Source organism: Triturus cristatus, chromosome 8, assembly GCF_964204655.1.
Source record: "Triturus cristatus chromosome 8, aTriCri1.1, whole genome shotgun sequence".
NCBI lineage: Eukaryota > Metazoa > Chordata > Amphibia > Caudata > Salamandridae > Triturus > Triturus cristatus.
Genome location: NC_140591.1, coordinates 205,029,412 through 205,045,538, shown reverse-complemented (window position 1 = coordinate 205,045,538; position 16,127 = coordinate 205,029,412). Strand labels below are relative to the sequence as shown.

The window sequence follows — 16,127 nt, the reverse complement described above, 5'->3', positions numbered from 1 at the left end:
CCCTTTCCCTCTGTCTTTGCTCTTGCTCACGTTATTACATTTTCTGCTTGCGACTTCTAACCGCACAGTCCTCACCGTAGATGATTCCCTAGGTGTTAGACTGGATCCAGAAAATCAGTACTATTTCTGCGCACTGGTAGGTAGCGTTGAGTGGCACCTAATCATTAGGCGGCTCCGCATCAACATTGTCTACGTGGAAAGGGACGTGTGTTGTTTGTATAGGACCTATCCAGTTGTTCCTTTCTGCCTTAACAGTGGGGATTCGGAGAGCTACTTCGACCACTTTTTTTGTAACCTTTTAGTCTATTATTTTTTTTACTTTTACAGACATACATACCATAATAATGTATTTTTTTTTTTTAACTTTTTTTATTGCCATTTGTTAGTACAGTTGTTACATATAAGTATTTGACCGCATTAACATGAAGAAAGTGTGTCCAGTCAGGTGATATCAATCTTGACATTTACGATTACTTCGGCTTCAGTTATTACATACCAGAATAATGTAAACACTACACTATGGGCATCATGGTTGGTGTAGACCAACCCACACATTGGGGAACAATTCCAAAAGTTTGAAATGCAGGCAGACTCGAAATACTGTAATATCTGCCTTATGCCATCAATGCATCCCGACACATGGACTATAAATATTGTACTATTTGTATAATAAAGTTAATGCAACCAGACCCACATCGGCCTGCCGACATCTCGAGTGCGCTTGTGAATAACTTTTGTGAAAAGTGAGTCTCTCTCACTGCAGGGTCATGGGGCTCACAGAAGAACGCGCACTCGCTCTAAACCCGGAGCTCGTGATAGTGAACGGAGCCTGCAGAGAGGGAGCAAAGCGTAAAAGGACTGTCTACGCACTGCCAGGTGAGCCGTCTTCTCCCGCAGCACTTTAATGCCAACCTCTCACACTCACCCACGCGTGCGCAGACACCTAGCGATAGAGCACAGCACGTTACCACACTTTGCCCCAGGATAGTTTTTTTTTTAGGTCTCGGTTACCGTTGAAGGCTTGACTCTACCGTCCTGCCCTTGGAGTGAGAACAGAAAGCCAACAAAGTATATCCCGCGCACAAACATAATACAAACCCCCCCCCCCCGTGTCCTTAGCGCTGCATGCATCGGGAAACATGCTTAAATTAACAGCAGGCCTCCTCTATTAGGCCCCTAGGCAACTGTTTTTGGAGCTTCCCTGGTGTGTGGGATTGTGTAAAGTGTTGCAGCGGACCTGTGGGATTTGCAAACATGCCCGTCAGGAAGCAAGGTAAGCAGAAGACAAGTTTACCCTCTGGTGTTGTGCATGCTCCGTGGGTATCTCTGATTGCAGCATGTGTGCGCGATTGCAGCGGCTCCATAACTTCTGGTATAGTTTGTTGTTTTGAGCTCACAACCATCCCTTTCCTGGCCACAGCTGCTTAGATGCTTTGCAGTCCTACATCAGCATTTGTCATCTCTCCCCCAAAAAAGAAAGTTGAAAGCCTAAGTGTACTCGTGGCTGCTTGGAGGGGCAGACCCTAAGTATGCGGGATACTGCGACAATGTGCACCCGTACTTTCCTGTGGGCTGTGAAACCCGCTTCCGGATTGGGAGCGCCTAGTTGGGATTCCTGGGCATTAATCCGCACAATGCCTCCTGCATGCTTAATCCCCCCTGTTTAATGCTTCCAAAATGTTTAATTTCAAGCCCATTCCTGTTGTTTTGCTGTACACTCTTAGTTTCTTTTTTCCACGGTACAGGCGGGGCTACAAGTACCACAATAAAAAGCTTAAATAACATTAAAATAGGAGTTCCCAATTCTACTTAGTCTACGTGCGTAGGTTTTCCAGCCCATGTTTTACTTTTGCCTTCTGGGTCTTGTAGCCCCATTATAAAACAGGACTACCAAACCCGTTTCTTTAGTTGATTTCTTGGTCTTGTAGCCTTTAGAGGAATGGGTCTGGCAAACTTAAGAGTTCTGCAAGATCAAGCAAGCTTCACGCACTCCACAACGTGAGGGTTTTCTGTAGAGGGGTTTGGGCTGCATACATTTTGTGTGTTTAAGGCGGTAACCTCACTCAATGTCGCCTCTGATAGTTTCATGTCTTATTAAACCCACAGAATATAAGTCTTGCGCTATTCAATCAGGATACCTGGATGCACATATCTATGATTTTATGCAGTGCATTAGAGCTCTGCTCTTGATCACTTCTTATCAAAGCATCGCGGCCTGGTGGGCTAATTACCCCACCGTCTGGCTCGTCGTTCTACCTTGTGAATATCATGTTGATGCTGCTACAAAGGTGCTAATGGGGATTGTTGTGCACCAGGTGCTTGGGACTGTTAGAACATCCACACAGCCTCTGAAGTCATCCCTGCGAAGTCTTAAATTTCGTGACTAAAAAAAAATATTTTTCCTGCATTTTTCAAAGGCGGCTACTTTAAAAGCTCTGAAGTGAAGACATTTCGAGTGCTGTCATTAGCCAAGACAAATGTTTTGTCTTTATGAGTTGACTGTTTAGCCAATGTACCTGGGCCACTTACTCATGTAATGTGTGGTTCCTTTCCTGTGTAGATGCAATAGCTTTTTTGGGAGGTGATTATCAAAATGTATGTTTTGTCTACATTGATAGTGTTTTCTTCCTGTCGTCCTAAATTGGGACTTTGCTTAATGCTGAAGTGCTTTACAAAGGAACTGTCAACCATTTGTGTTGGTCTACAGTTGTAGGGCATACAATATGTTATTTACTTTTTGTCGGGCACTGTTGCTGCAGGCCGTTTTTTTGCTCTGCAAGAAATTGAAGCCGCATTTGCATCCATTAACAAAATACATTTTGCAGCTTGTAATTGCAAAAGTCTGTGCCGGTTGCCAGCCAAGGTGTTTTTTTTTGCCACCACCTGGTCGAATCTAACATAAGCAGTACTATTGTCTCAAACCCTTTAGCTAGAGGGAGAGAAGTATTCTAAGCCGGTAGACGTCTTCCTTTCTGTCTGTTTCAGTGGTGTATGTGGTAGAAAGTTACTAACTGGCCTGTAGGATCTTTCTTTTGTACTTGATTCTCCAGCATAGCAAATAAGGTAAAGGAGTGGGGTAAAGGTGCATATGGATTATTGGCCTCAGCAGGATCTTGGGAATTTGTTTTTGTAGGACTTACGAAGCTTCAGCCTACCCTCCAAAGGACGCTAATAGCTGTATATAGTATCATGTAAGGACCTGCTGCTGGACTTGTGATTTTACAAATAAATGCAAGTATGTTTACAAATGAGAACTGGGGGCTAGAAGCGTGTATAAATGGAAGAGAGATCTGAAACACAACCCAGCAGTTCAGTGAGGTATGGAGGAACGGGATGTAGTCTCAGATTGTACAGCGTTCGAAGAAGTGGTTAAAAATGCAATAAGTCTCGCCGATTATTACGTTATAGCCATTTGCTTTGCTATACAATACCATTAGCAAAGCACATGGCTTAAACTTAATCAAAGGCGAGACCTATTGCATTTCCAATGCTTGTTTCCGTGACATCGAAGCGTAACGGTTTTTTCTGGGACTCTACATTTATTGGTAGGATGTACTTTGTTACAGTATCTGTGGTTGTAGCAGTGCGATGGCTACACAGAAAAAGTCAGGGTTCAAACCTTGTAGGGAATGTGGGGGTCATATGTCCATCACAGACCCCCTACGAAGATTTCCCTTGGTGTATGTCATCGGATCATGACGTTGACGGATGTTAGTCTTTTAGAAGGATGAATCCGAAGGCTCTTAATGAGAGGGAGGCGAAGTTATTTATGGCCTGAGCAAAGAAGGAAAAGAGAGCCCATAAGAGAACAAAGTCGAAGTCGCCGACCCAGCACACCTCTAGGTCATCCAAAAAAACACAAGAAGTAGCGTCATGGGTCCAGGCGTCGTTCTTCTAAGTCATCTAGGCTGGCTTCTTCAGTCCAGTGGTGTCGCAGAAAAGATGACATCTCGCTTTCTCCTTCTCTGCTGGTGACTCCGGTACATTCTCCGGTGCCGGGATGTTCACCGGCTCCCAGGGAGGCGTGTCCTGTTTCTCTGGCTTCGCCTTTTCTGGCTTTGGTGTCTCCAGTGCAACGGTCGAAACCCGCCTCACAGCCTCTGACTGAGCCAGACCAGGCGGCCCCGGATCCATACCCACCTTTTCCGGGTCCAGGTGCAGATTCAGACGCTGAGGTTCTCGACGCCGATCCAGCAGATGTCAATGGCACTGTCAGGCTGTGGGCCAGCACCTTCCCGACTTTGTTCGGTGCCGCTGGTAGCTACTGAGGGACTTCCTTCGATGCCAGCTCCGAGGTTACCGGTGCTGCACCTGGTGCCGCCGGTCCCAAAGATCTGATCCAAGAGGGAGGCACAGAGACTGCTGGAAGAGGAGGACTTTCAGGAGCAGGCAGAAGAGGGAGGATGACTACAAAGGTCTTCAGGAAGCCAGTGGATCGGACACTTATCCGGAGTGGGAGCTCTCTTCGCCCAAGGCTCTACCTTCTCAAGATGTGGCTCCATATCACACGGTGATTAGGAAGGTAGCTGACCTTTTGGGTCTGCAGTTAACCACTGCTGAGGTCAGGTCTAACATTCTCACAGAGGTTTTGCATTCACTTCTTCAGTCATAGAGCAAATTTTGGAGGTGCGGCAGAAGCCAATGTCTGCGCCAGCAGTCTCCAGACCGGTAGCGAGCCATTACAAGGCTGCACCTGGAGATCCAGCCTTTTTTAACCTCACATCCTTCACCACAAAGCTTGGTGGTTCAAGCTTCATGTTCTTCCAAACAGTCGGCAGGTTCCTTCCCTTCAACCCCGGGGATAGAGATTCTAAAAAGCTAGAACAGTCGGCTAAGAAGGTGTACTCTTCAGCTAGCATGGCATTGAAGTCTACTAACACTACTTGCCTGTTAGGAAGGTATATTCATTCCTTGATGGACACTGCCAAGGAGGTAGCTCCTAAACTGCCTGAGGATGTTCGAGGTAACTTTATGGAGGTGTTGACTGATATCCAAGCAGCTGCCTGTCAGATGATCCAGTCAGGTCGAGATACAGCAGACTCAGTCGCTTGAGTGATGGGCTCTTTGGTGGCGACTAGGAGAAATACCTGGTTTAGAGGATCTGGTTTTTCACCGGACGTTCAAGCCACTCTGCTGGATCTTCCCCTTGATGGCTCCAGGCTTTTTGGGGCAAAGGCAGATTCAGCTCTGCAACATTTTAAGGATAGCAGGGCTACTGCTAGATCTTTAGGGCAGCAGTCCCGGCCTAGTAGTTTTGGCTACAGAAAATGTTGAGGATTCGGGAAGGCTGCTCCTTTTCAATGCCGTCCGCAACAGCAGCAGCAGAACTCTGTGTAATTGGTACTGAGGGAAGAGAAGAGGTAGTGTGCGAGGGGCCACTCGCCAACAGGTCTCTTCCTCCTCCTTCCCTGTCCCTCCCATTGTATCTGCAAGGAAGCAGCTCCAGATTCCCCATCCTGGATCATGTTGTACCCGTAGGAGGCCGGGTGTCCGATTCTCTACAAAATTGGAAGTTTGTTACATCAGATCTTTGGGTTTCAATTGCTGTAGAAAATTAGTACACCCTTCCTTTTGAGAGGTTTTCCCCTCCTTTTCCCCCTCACCAGGTCTGGTGTTTGTAGGACCATCTGTTGCTGCAGCAACAGGTCCTGTCATTGTTACAGAAAGGTGCAATAGAGGTGGTTCTGGAGCAGGAAAGGGGTCGGGGATACTACTCTCGGTATTTTGCGATTCCCAAACAAGATGGTCTGTTGATGCCAATCCTGGACCTCAGGATCTTGAATCTTCACCCAAAATAGGAGAAGTTCAAGATGTTGACCCTAGCTCAGGTTCTTTTGGTGCTGCAGCAGTAAGACTATATGGATTTGTAGGATGCGTATTTTCACATTCCCATCCTGAAGTCTCATCAGAAGTTTCTCCATTTTATGGTAGGGTCTCAACACTACCAGTTTGCGGTCCTCCCATTCAGCCTTACTTCTGCACCTCGGGTCTTCACAGAGATGATGGCAGTGGTTGCAGCTCATCTCAGAAGGTCAGGAATTCCTGTATTCACCTATCTGGACAACTAACTGCTCTAAGCGAAGTCGCCAGAGATGGTGCTGCATCATCTGCAGATAACAGCTCAGCTGTTGTTCTACTTCGGTTTTTCGATAAATGTACCCAAATTCCACCTGGTGCCCTCTCAGCGCAACCTGTTCATAGAGGCAGTACTGGATACTACTGTGGATTGGGCTTTCCTGCCTCCTCAGAGAATTTTAGATATCCAGAATATGATCTCGATGTTTCAAGATGGAGCGGCTGTTCCAGTCCTGAAGATCTTACGCCTGCTCGGTCTGTTCGATTCCACCATTCAGTTGGTCAACCATGCACGCTGGCACATGAGGGCACTCCAGTGGTGCCTCCACAGGCAGTGGTTTCAACACAACTGAGATCTCACGGAGATGATCAGAATCTTCAGACAGACTTCAGCGGATCTGTTATGGTGGAGTGTATCATGCAACCTGTCTCAAGGGAAGCCCTTTCAGCCTCCTCATATGGTGGCCACAGTGATTACAGATGCCTCCACTTTAGGGTGTGGTGCTCATCTGTGGGATCTGGAGATATAGGGTCTTTGGTGTCCGGAGGAGAGAGTGCTTGACATCAATCTTCTGGAATTGCAAGCTATACGTTTGGCTCCCAAGACTTTTCTTCCCTCCCTTCGCGGTCAGCCGGTTCTGGTCCTGACGGACAACACTACAGCGATGTGGTACAGAAATAAACAGAGAGGAGTAGGGTCGTATCTTCTCTGCAGAGAGGCTCTGCTACTCTATTGAATGTACGTGCAGACAGTCTCAGTCGGCAATTCTCGGCCAATCAGGAGTGGTGGCTTCATCCGGAGGTGGTCCATCACATCTTCAGAATGTGGGGGTTTCCTTGGTTGGACCTGTTTGCCTCTCACAAGAACGTGCACTGCCCGCCGTTCTGTAGTCTCCAGTATCCAATGCATGGAGCGTTGGGGACGCATTTCAGTTGAATTTGGGTTTGCAACTCCTCTGCGTGTTTCCTCCCATACCCTTGATTACTCATGTTCTGAGGATGATTCACCAAGACCGAGCCCAAGTCATATTGATTGCCCCGGATTGTCCAAGAAGGGTGTGGTACACAGACCTTAACCTCTCATCGCAACCTCTGCTACATCTTCTTCTCAGGGTAGACCTCCTCTCGCAATCGGAGGGGCAGGTTCTACACCCCCACCTCCAGAGCCTGCCCCTTCATGCCTGAAGATTGAGTGGGGCAACCTGAGTTCTTTCTCTCCCCCACCGGATATGGTGGATGTTATTTTATCGGCCAGAATACACACCACCTAATCTGTCTATTCCTGTAGATGGGCCAGCTTTTTTTTTTAAGTGGTGTGGAGAGAGTTCAATTGATCCATTGAAGGCTCATTTGTCTGAAATTCTTAGTTTTTCTTTCTTTGGCCCTGTAGGGTTGTGCTGTGGTGACGGTTGAGGGCTATTTGTCTGTTTCATCTGCCTTTCTTTCGTCTGTTGTTAGATACGGGGAAAATGAGGAGTGCACCAGTGCATTGGGATGGGGGTGCACAAAGGCTGTGTGCTTGTTTCTATTGTATGTTTCTGGGCTGGAGGAGTGTTGGATGGCTAGTTCAGTGGATTCCCCAGTTATGAAAAAACAAACGGATTCCTATTCCAGCTCTAACCTGTGCACACAATGGAGTCCCGCTGTCAATGACATTTCTGGGTTCCAAACTATAGTAGCGAGTTATATTGACTTTGTTACCAATTTGAAGTTGGAGGTTAATGTTGGTAAAATTTATGTAATGGCTTGTAGGGGGTTAAAATGAGGCAACTATATATTGGTGAGAACCCCATTTTTAGAGTTTTTGTATTTTCCTATTTGGAGATCACCTTTGACTCGTTAGGATCCTGGTCCCCTTGTGTCACCATGGCTAGTATACGTTTTGTGCGTAGTGTAGGGTGTCTGGCCAATTTAGCCTCTAATATCGGTAAGAAGCTGATTGCCCCCTTTTTGGAGGTTTACAGGGGGAAGTTTATTCTTGTTTTCATATATGGGTCCTACTTATTAGAAATTTAAAAGTCCAGAGGTTCCAGGCCGAAGAGAATAGAGCCTAAAGAAGACTATTTGGCCTCCTGTCTAGCTGCCCCTCTTACGTTTGCATGAGGAATAGGGGATTCTGTATGCTGATGTTCTCATAAATCTTTCCCCCTTGATGTTCTGGCATTCTGCCTGAAGTAACTCTCTGGCTGTGCTCAATAGAGAAATCATTGAAGATTGCTTCTTCTGTGCCAGGGAACACCTTGTTCTATATTTTTCAAACCTGCAGGTCTGCCCAAAGACTAAAGTCTATGGGTGAAAGAAATCTTTTATGGCCTTAGACTGGATAGAGTTAGTGAAAACTCAGTATAAGGATTACATTATGATTCAAACTGCTACACGATTAGAGCCATTTCTTGACATTATTCCACACTTTTGGGAAAGATGCCTTCTTATCAGAGTCCGCTTTAGGATTATAAAATGGCAGTTATGCTTCCCCTTTGGCCAGTTTTATTGTGCCTCAATTGCTCTGTCTGTGTGACGAAAGTTCCCCTCCAAACCACCTTCACTTAATATACTTTTGAGGTTTTTTCTTTTCATGTTTTACCAAGCGTTTTTGCAGGAGCAAAGCACTTCTGTGATCTGTGCTAAATTTTGTTTGTTTCACAAAAATTCTTTACGTGTTAGGAATGAAATGTGTGTTTTTTAACAGTGTTAGCGTGATGTATTTAATGTTTTTACTTATTTGGGGATGCATGCAATTGTATAATGAATTTCGTAATATGTTTTTAAGTAATCTGAGACGTATTTGATCTTGATTTTTTTAATGCGTTACTTCTTAATGTGCGGTTGTAGTAGGGTTTGCTTTTATGATCATTGCATAATGTTTGAATAAAGCTTATTGAATTGAAAAAAATAATTCAATTAAAACATCAAACCCTTGTCCTTCTACTTTATTGCCACCATACCGTTTAGCCATAACTGTGTTCAGGATTGAGCCCAATTTCTTCTTTGAAATTCATGTTCACACTTATTTTATATAGTTGTATTTATGTATAATTTATTTCTGAAATCGAAAGTCATTTGATGAACTTCTAGTAAAAGGGGGTCGAGATGTCAATAGACACCGTATACTTAACATTAAAGCAAACTCCAGATAATTTGTTTGTGGACAATCTTAACATTAACCCTGAAAGTCCTCCAGGATTCTCCCCTGCCCCTCTTCATTAAGAATATGGACCTTGACATTAACTTTCTTCTGGTTTCACTATTAACAAATCAGTCAACCTACTGTTAAATTCTACTTTTTGGGGACAATACTTTTTTTTTTTTTTTTAAATAAAGGAATGTACTTGTGAATATGTGGTTTACAGTGTTTTGTGAAAGAATAGTTCTTTAGCATATCTGTCCACGGTAGTTAAGCCTCTTTTAATATCCATGTCTTATTTGCTTTCATAAATCTGTTTTTCCTGTTTCCTAATGTTCTTGATCATAAGCCAATAAACGTCTGGTGCATTATTTTGAATTTTCCAATGGAAAGGGGCTTATCTAGTGGAGCTGATAGTGGCCTTGGTTTGCAGGAGGGGTTGCAGGGAGTTGAGGATCATGGGTAGAAGTCTCCAAGGTGGGGAAAGAACGGTACCCATGGCTAGGTAGTGTCCAAGGCCGGGTGGTATAGGAAGCATATGGGTGGGTATCAAAAGTGTGGTGAAGATCAGGGAGAGAGGGAGGGCTACTTTCCGGTCCCATTGGCAGTAGTGTGTCAGTATAGTGCTGGGAAGTGGGGGTGGGGTGTTTGCGCGGGGATACAGTAAGAGAAAGAAAGAAGAGGAAAAGAAAAGGGACTGGGTTGGTGAAGCTGATAGTCTCGTCTGCGGACTCCGGTGTTGGGGAGGTGCCCCTCGCCCATTGATAGGTCTGTGCGTCAAGAGTGGTAATGTTGTGTCTGCATAGTCTGCAAGTTTCTGTGAGGCATTATATTTAATCACCTCAACTAAAAGCTCAATTTTAAACCAAAGGCTCTTCTAAGGCCTACCCTTTCATTTGCATGTGTTGTGTTTTTAAGTAGGTTTTATTTAGCTGTCTGCATTGGTTAGACAAATCTAGTGATGATAGCTGACATTAGACATATAAGAAAACGTATTCTTATGATGACAACGTCATTTGGCAGCTCAAAAAAGCTCCTTAGAAAGTGGGATATAAAAAAATGCTCACAGGACATCATAGTGCAGAAAATAGTGAAAAACATTAAAGAGAAGGCCTTACTACTGTTTCTGCGCAATATGCTTGAGTGATGGAACATCGTTCCTCACTGCTTTGTCCACCATATGTACTTGCTACAGCAGCCTCAAAGCAGAGAACACAAGTGTCAATAACTCCTGCACCAACTTTGTACTCCCAATCAGATCCACCTCTGAGAATTGTTACTGGAGTATTTGAAACTGACCTCAAGACTTCAGCAGTTTGGTTATCATCCAGTATATGCTGGAACTAAGATGACTCAGCTACTCCTGGTCCTTGATATTGTTTTCTGCAACCAGCAGTCAACTGTAGATGTAAATCACAAGGAATTCTGTTAGCGGAGTGTTCTATGATGCCTTATTGTGGTGGCACCGAAGTTGTAACAACAAAGTTTACCACCTTTAAGGATATCACCACATTTCTTTACTAGTTACTCCTTCTGCATGTTTCTGAGCTGCACTTCTCAGTAGTACTGCCTTACCCTGGATTCAGAAGGTCCAGACTGACCAGGCACCACTACTTGGATAGGTTCTTCGCTATTCATTGACGCAGGTACCAAAGTTTCTCCTGTGTGACCTACATCTGGTTGACTGTTTTGTGTGGCTTCAACAGCATTTGCCATTGTGAAATTTCAGACTTCAATCGAAAACAAAAGTTAGGTTGACTAGGGCAGGTTGTCTAACTGAATGAGCAACAGTAATTGCCAACTTCTGTTGCCATGATGAGGAATTCCTCAGCAAAAGTTACATTGTTTCTAAGGTGTACTGGAGTGCGTTCTTAATACTGCATGTTTGAAAAAGTGTGTGCCTCAACTAAATGCAAAATCATTTTTGTTTAGTTGCACAAAAACCATGGTAATATTTCATATATGTTAATGTCTGTTTCTTAAATATTTTTTAGTTAGAAACCTGTTTCCCACAATGTTCATCATCATTTTCAACTTAGGGTTTTTAATGTCAAACTAGATTTGAAACATCTGCTGTCTAGTTTTTCAACTTTGGCGTATAGATTTTGTTTTTCAAAATCTTATCTGTGAAAAAGACCATTTGTTACATAAAACTACATGTCCTTCAGAAGGCATCCACTTATCCAACCTAATGTCTTCATGAATTGGAGGGGCCAACCTTGAACACTTCCAAAATGCTTTAGAATTTAAGAAATCAGACCTACCTTGCATTTTTTTCTCAACCATTCTTATCTCCTGTTGGAAACCTATATTTCTCTGCCACATGTCTCAAGCACTTACTCTCCTCCACCCTCCCCTCTCATTCACTGTCTTTCAACCCTTCCAGGCGTGTTCTCTCATTTGGTTCACCTTCAAACACTATTTCATTTGTTTGCTAAGAAATAATTCTCGCCCTGTCATGCACTCTCTTCCATATTTACCACATATGTTAGTCATGCATTCTCTTTTCTTGCATCCCTCCTTATTCTTTCTTCTTGTTCCTAGTACCGTGAAACTCCATTCTTCTAAGGCCCTCCCATTGACCTACATCATCTTCAGGTATCACCTAAAATTATTACACTCCTTTTTATTCTCCCCAGATACATTTTCTTCATCTTCCATCAGTTTTCTATACTTGTTCTCAATTTCTACCTTCCACCTATAATTACTTCAGTTCTACCTCTGAAGCAATGACAGCTTCTGCCCAAGTGACCTATGTTTGGGCTGTCTACATATGTATCCATCCTTGTGCCAGCACCCAACCTAGAAAATGTCGGGTACCTGTAACACGTCTGCCTACTATTACTCCGTAGCTGCTAAAGGGCTCCAAGTAATGTGTGACACTTTCGAACAGTCATATTCTTGGATATAACTTTAACACTGCAAAACTGCATTAAAAAAATGTCAGCATGAAAAGTGCGGCTGCGTAAAGGCAAAACTAGCTGAATGTGTCACACTTGACGCAGAGGGCACTTTGCAGCTAGGTCCCTTCCCACCTGCAACCCTTTCCCATGTACATTTCCATCTACCATAAGGAAATACGTCATTTTATATTGATGGTATTGCTCAGGAGTTGTAGGTTAGACCAAACCTGAAGCAACATTTCCAGACTGAAATGCTGCAGATACATTTAGTCATTTTTCGTGTTGTCTTGCTTTGTCTTACTACTAGTGAGATGTAAAGATTACCTGTGAATAATTTGGAGGTAAACTAAAATTGCCACCTTTTTCACAAAAGGATCTGAGCTGTTTCATACAATATGTTTTTAATGATGGATAATGGCACATACTTTTTGTGTATTCAGTTTCATTCAGGGCTGAAACCGAGAAGTAGGCTTGGTTGTTTTAATTATGTTCTTTGCTGTCAAATGCTGATTTTTAAATTTCTCGTAGATGATTCACCTGTAAGGTCTTTCACTTGAGTCTGTAGCTAAAAAGGCAGCAAATTAGTAGAGTAATTTCTGAAGGCTAGGAAGCTAATAACTAAGAAGGGGCGTTTTAGAAGTTTGCTTACACATAACTCTCTCTGGCTGTGATATAATACTGTTTACTTCACCACAGCTTTAAATGCCTACTTGCTTGAGTACAACATAAATGCTGTTTATTTAGCCAGCCCTGCCATTTTATGCATCATCATATTGTATTCTGGGACACATGGTTTCACTATTAACGTTATAAGTATAGGCTCAAAATGCCAGCAATCAAATAGTTTTGTTTAGCAAAATGCCAGGAACTCCTTAAAGGGTCACACATGACATGGAAGGGCTTGAGAACTATGAACAAAGGCTGCGTCACAGTGGCCATATCTTAGTTTTGGCTTTTCAGTAAATGCTTAATGCATATTGTAATTCACTCTGGATTAGGGCTGTGTCAAATACTTTAAAATTAAAAACTTGTCTGCAGAAGGTTATTTAATTACAGTCAAGCATCGGAGTTCTCAAACCTCCCATGCAAGACAAGACTGGCTTAGGAGTCCTTTTTAGGTCTCGCCTAGGCAGTGCTTGTGCGGTCTCTTCGAGACATGCTGTATTCAGGATATGGGCAGGAAGCTCCACCCACTTTCTGCCCATCTTGCTTGAGTACAACATAAATGCTGTTTATTTAGCCAGCCCTGCCATTTTATGCATCATCATATTGTATTCTGGGACACATGGTTTCACTATTAACGTTATAAGTATAGGCTCAAAATGCCAGCAATCAAATAGTTTTGTTTAGCAAAATGCCAGGAACTCCTTAAAGGGTCACACATGACATGGAAGGGCTTGAGAACTATGAACAAAGGCTGCGTCACAGTGGCCATATCTTAGTTTTGGCTTTTCAGTAAATGCTTAATGCATATTGTAATTCACTCTGGATTAGGGCTGTGTCAAATACTTTAAAATTAAAAACTTGTCTGCAGAAGGTTATTTAATTACAGTCAAGCATCGGAGTTCTCAAACCTCCCATGCAAGACAAGACTGGCTTACGAGTCCTTTTTAGGTCTCGCCTAGGCAGTGCTTGTGCGGTCTCTTCGAGACATGCTGTATTCAGGATATGGGCAGGAAGCTCCACCCACTTTCTGCCCATCTTTTTAATTGGCGACTGTCCTTTGTAAATGGTGGCTTTTTATTGGTCAATAGGCTTAGTAGTCCCTTCTTAGTATCGCCTTTCCTCTTGAGGACACCCCCTGTTACATGTGTTGATACTCAGTACCTTTTAATTATAGCCTCCAACATTTTCTTTTTGTTAATTGCGATCGCTGAAGCGACTGCATGCCCTTTTTTTCTGTTTATTTACTTTTCATTCAATGGCGGCACCCGCACTTTAGCTTTAAACATCTTAAGCTAAAGCACGGGGGCCACCATTGCCTCAAAAGTAAAGAGATAGAAAAAATATTGATCCCCACCCCTCCCTATTTCTTTTGAACCAATCGTGGTAACCTCGCTTTAGCCTAAGATGTTCAAAGCACAGGTGCAGCCAGTGTAACAAAAGTAAACAAATAGGGAAATAAATGTGCAGCCACCATTTTGTTTCTATTTTTTTTACTTTTGAAGCAAACGCAGCATCTGCACTTTAGCTTAAGATGTTTAAAGCTAATGCTCGAGTGCCGCAATCCATAGCTCTCACATTACTAAAAGTTTGAGATATTGGTGTTGCAATATTAGCAGCGCCAATAGATCAAACTTTCAGCAATGCGAGACCTACTGCATTGCAAGTGCTTGTTTAGGTTTCATTCCGGTTCTTGTAGTTTTTTGTTACTAATAAAGTGCAAGGGTACAAATACTTTAGACAGCCCAGACCTGCATTTTTATACCTGCAGCTTTAATCATCAGGCAACATTGTTTTTACGTGTCACTGTTTTGCATTCCCATCATTAAGATGTTGACAGTTGAAGGCTCTGTTTTCTGTGTATATATTACTTAACATGGGAAAGTCAACATAAGGCACTATATGTTACATTGTTATGTATGTGCCCTTGGTCTGATTAATTGTGTACTCCTCACTTGTTTTTATTGTATCAGTGAAAATGAGAACTGAAACATCTCTACAAAGTATTGTGAGGTCTGGCAATCCACTGTAAAACTGCATGTAACTGTGTGTATCTGTGTGTATATATATATATATATATTGGGGTTGACATTTGCCAGCCTCTATCCGGGGACCAGCATCAAGGAATTGAGGATGACGTCTTTCTGCCGGGGCTCATTTGGGTGCTCTGTTCAGCAGGACATTGCATGCTTATTCAAGCCGTCACTGCATTGCCCAAAATGCTTTGCTTATTGCACACGTGACAGCCGATCATGGGCCAAGTCCCAGGGGCATTGGCTAATGTAATTGCGGGGGCCCAGGGGGACCCCGCAGCCCCAGGGACCGCCACCCTCAGTGCTTGTTTTTTTAAATGTGTGGAGGGGCCTCCAAGGCCCCCCCAAGCCCCGGGGACCGCCACCTCCCCAGGGCTGTGCACACGTTGGGAGGGGGGCCCCCTCCTGGAGCCCTTGATGGCCCTAGGGACCGCCACCCCCCAGAGCCGGCCCCTGCAGTGTCCCGGGGTGCCCACCCTGGGACACTGCTGTTTGCAATCACAGGACGGGAGCCGTGCGGCTCCTGCCCTGTCATTGCAAACTGCTTTGCTTCATTGAAGCGAGAGCAGGGAAACCTGCACTCGCTTCAATGAAGCAAAGCAAAATTGCAAAATTGCAAATGTGCAAAATTGCTTTTCCACAAGGGGAGCTGCATGTCAGCAGCTCCCCGTGTGGAAAAGCAATGCCGGCTCCCGCAGGAGGCGGGGAGCCGGCGGGACCGTGGGGGCATTGGGGCTCCCCCCACGGTCCCCAGCAGATAGGGCCTGCCCCGGGGGATGGGGTCCCCGGGGCTAGAAGTGGCCTGGGAGCGGGGCCACGCTGCCCCCCTCGCCCCCCCAAATAAATAACTAAATTGAAAAAAAAGGCCGGCCCCGGGGGATGGGGTCCCTGGGTCCAATAAAGGCCTCTGGAGGGGGGCCACGCAGCCCCCTCCATAAAAAATAAATATATATGTGGCCATGCCCCGTGGGATGGGGTCCCTGGGGCCGGAATTGACCACTGGAGGGGGGCCCACGCAGCCCCCTTTCCGTTCATATATTTTTTGTTTTTTTTAAAAAAGGGGTCAGGCTCTGGGGGATCTGGGGGATGGGTTTCCCAGGGCCCAAAAAAAAGGAAAAAGAAGGGGGGGGGGGCCTTCTTAAAAAAAGGAAGAAAAAAAAAAAGACCGGATCGTGCCGGAGGCCCCAGCAACACTCTGCAAACGCGCCCTGTGGCGCGTTTTAATTTGGGGTATTCCTCTTCAATACTGGGGGTCCCTGGGGCCAACTAGCCCATCAGGTGCTTCCAGTAAGCGCCACTGCGCTGCGTTGCAGAGAGGTGGGCCAGGCC

At 44.6% G+C, this 16,127-nt stretch overlaps 1 protein-coding gene across 7 annotated transcripts in view; it reads left to right on the top strand.

The window, feature by feature from the left end:
- Window positions 1-16,127, top strand: part of SON (SON DNA and RNA binding protein) — a 722,851-nt gene that overhangs the window by 433,321 nt on the left and 273,403 nt on the right. The window contains exon 7 of one of the 7 annotated variants that reach the window (XM_085621366.1): window positions 764-876. The exons of the other annotated variants lie outside the window; for them this stretch is intronic. Coding sequence (XP_085477492.1) covers window positions 764-853 — 90 coding nt within the window. The 3' untranslated portion in view covers window positions 854-876. The remainder of the gene's footprint in view (window positions 1-763; window positions 877-16,127) is intronic. 7 annotated transcript variants of the gene reach the window in all.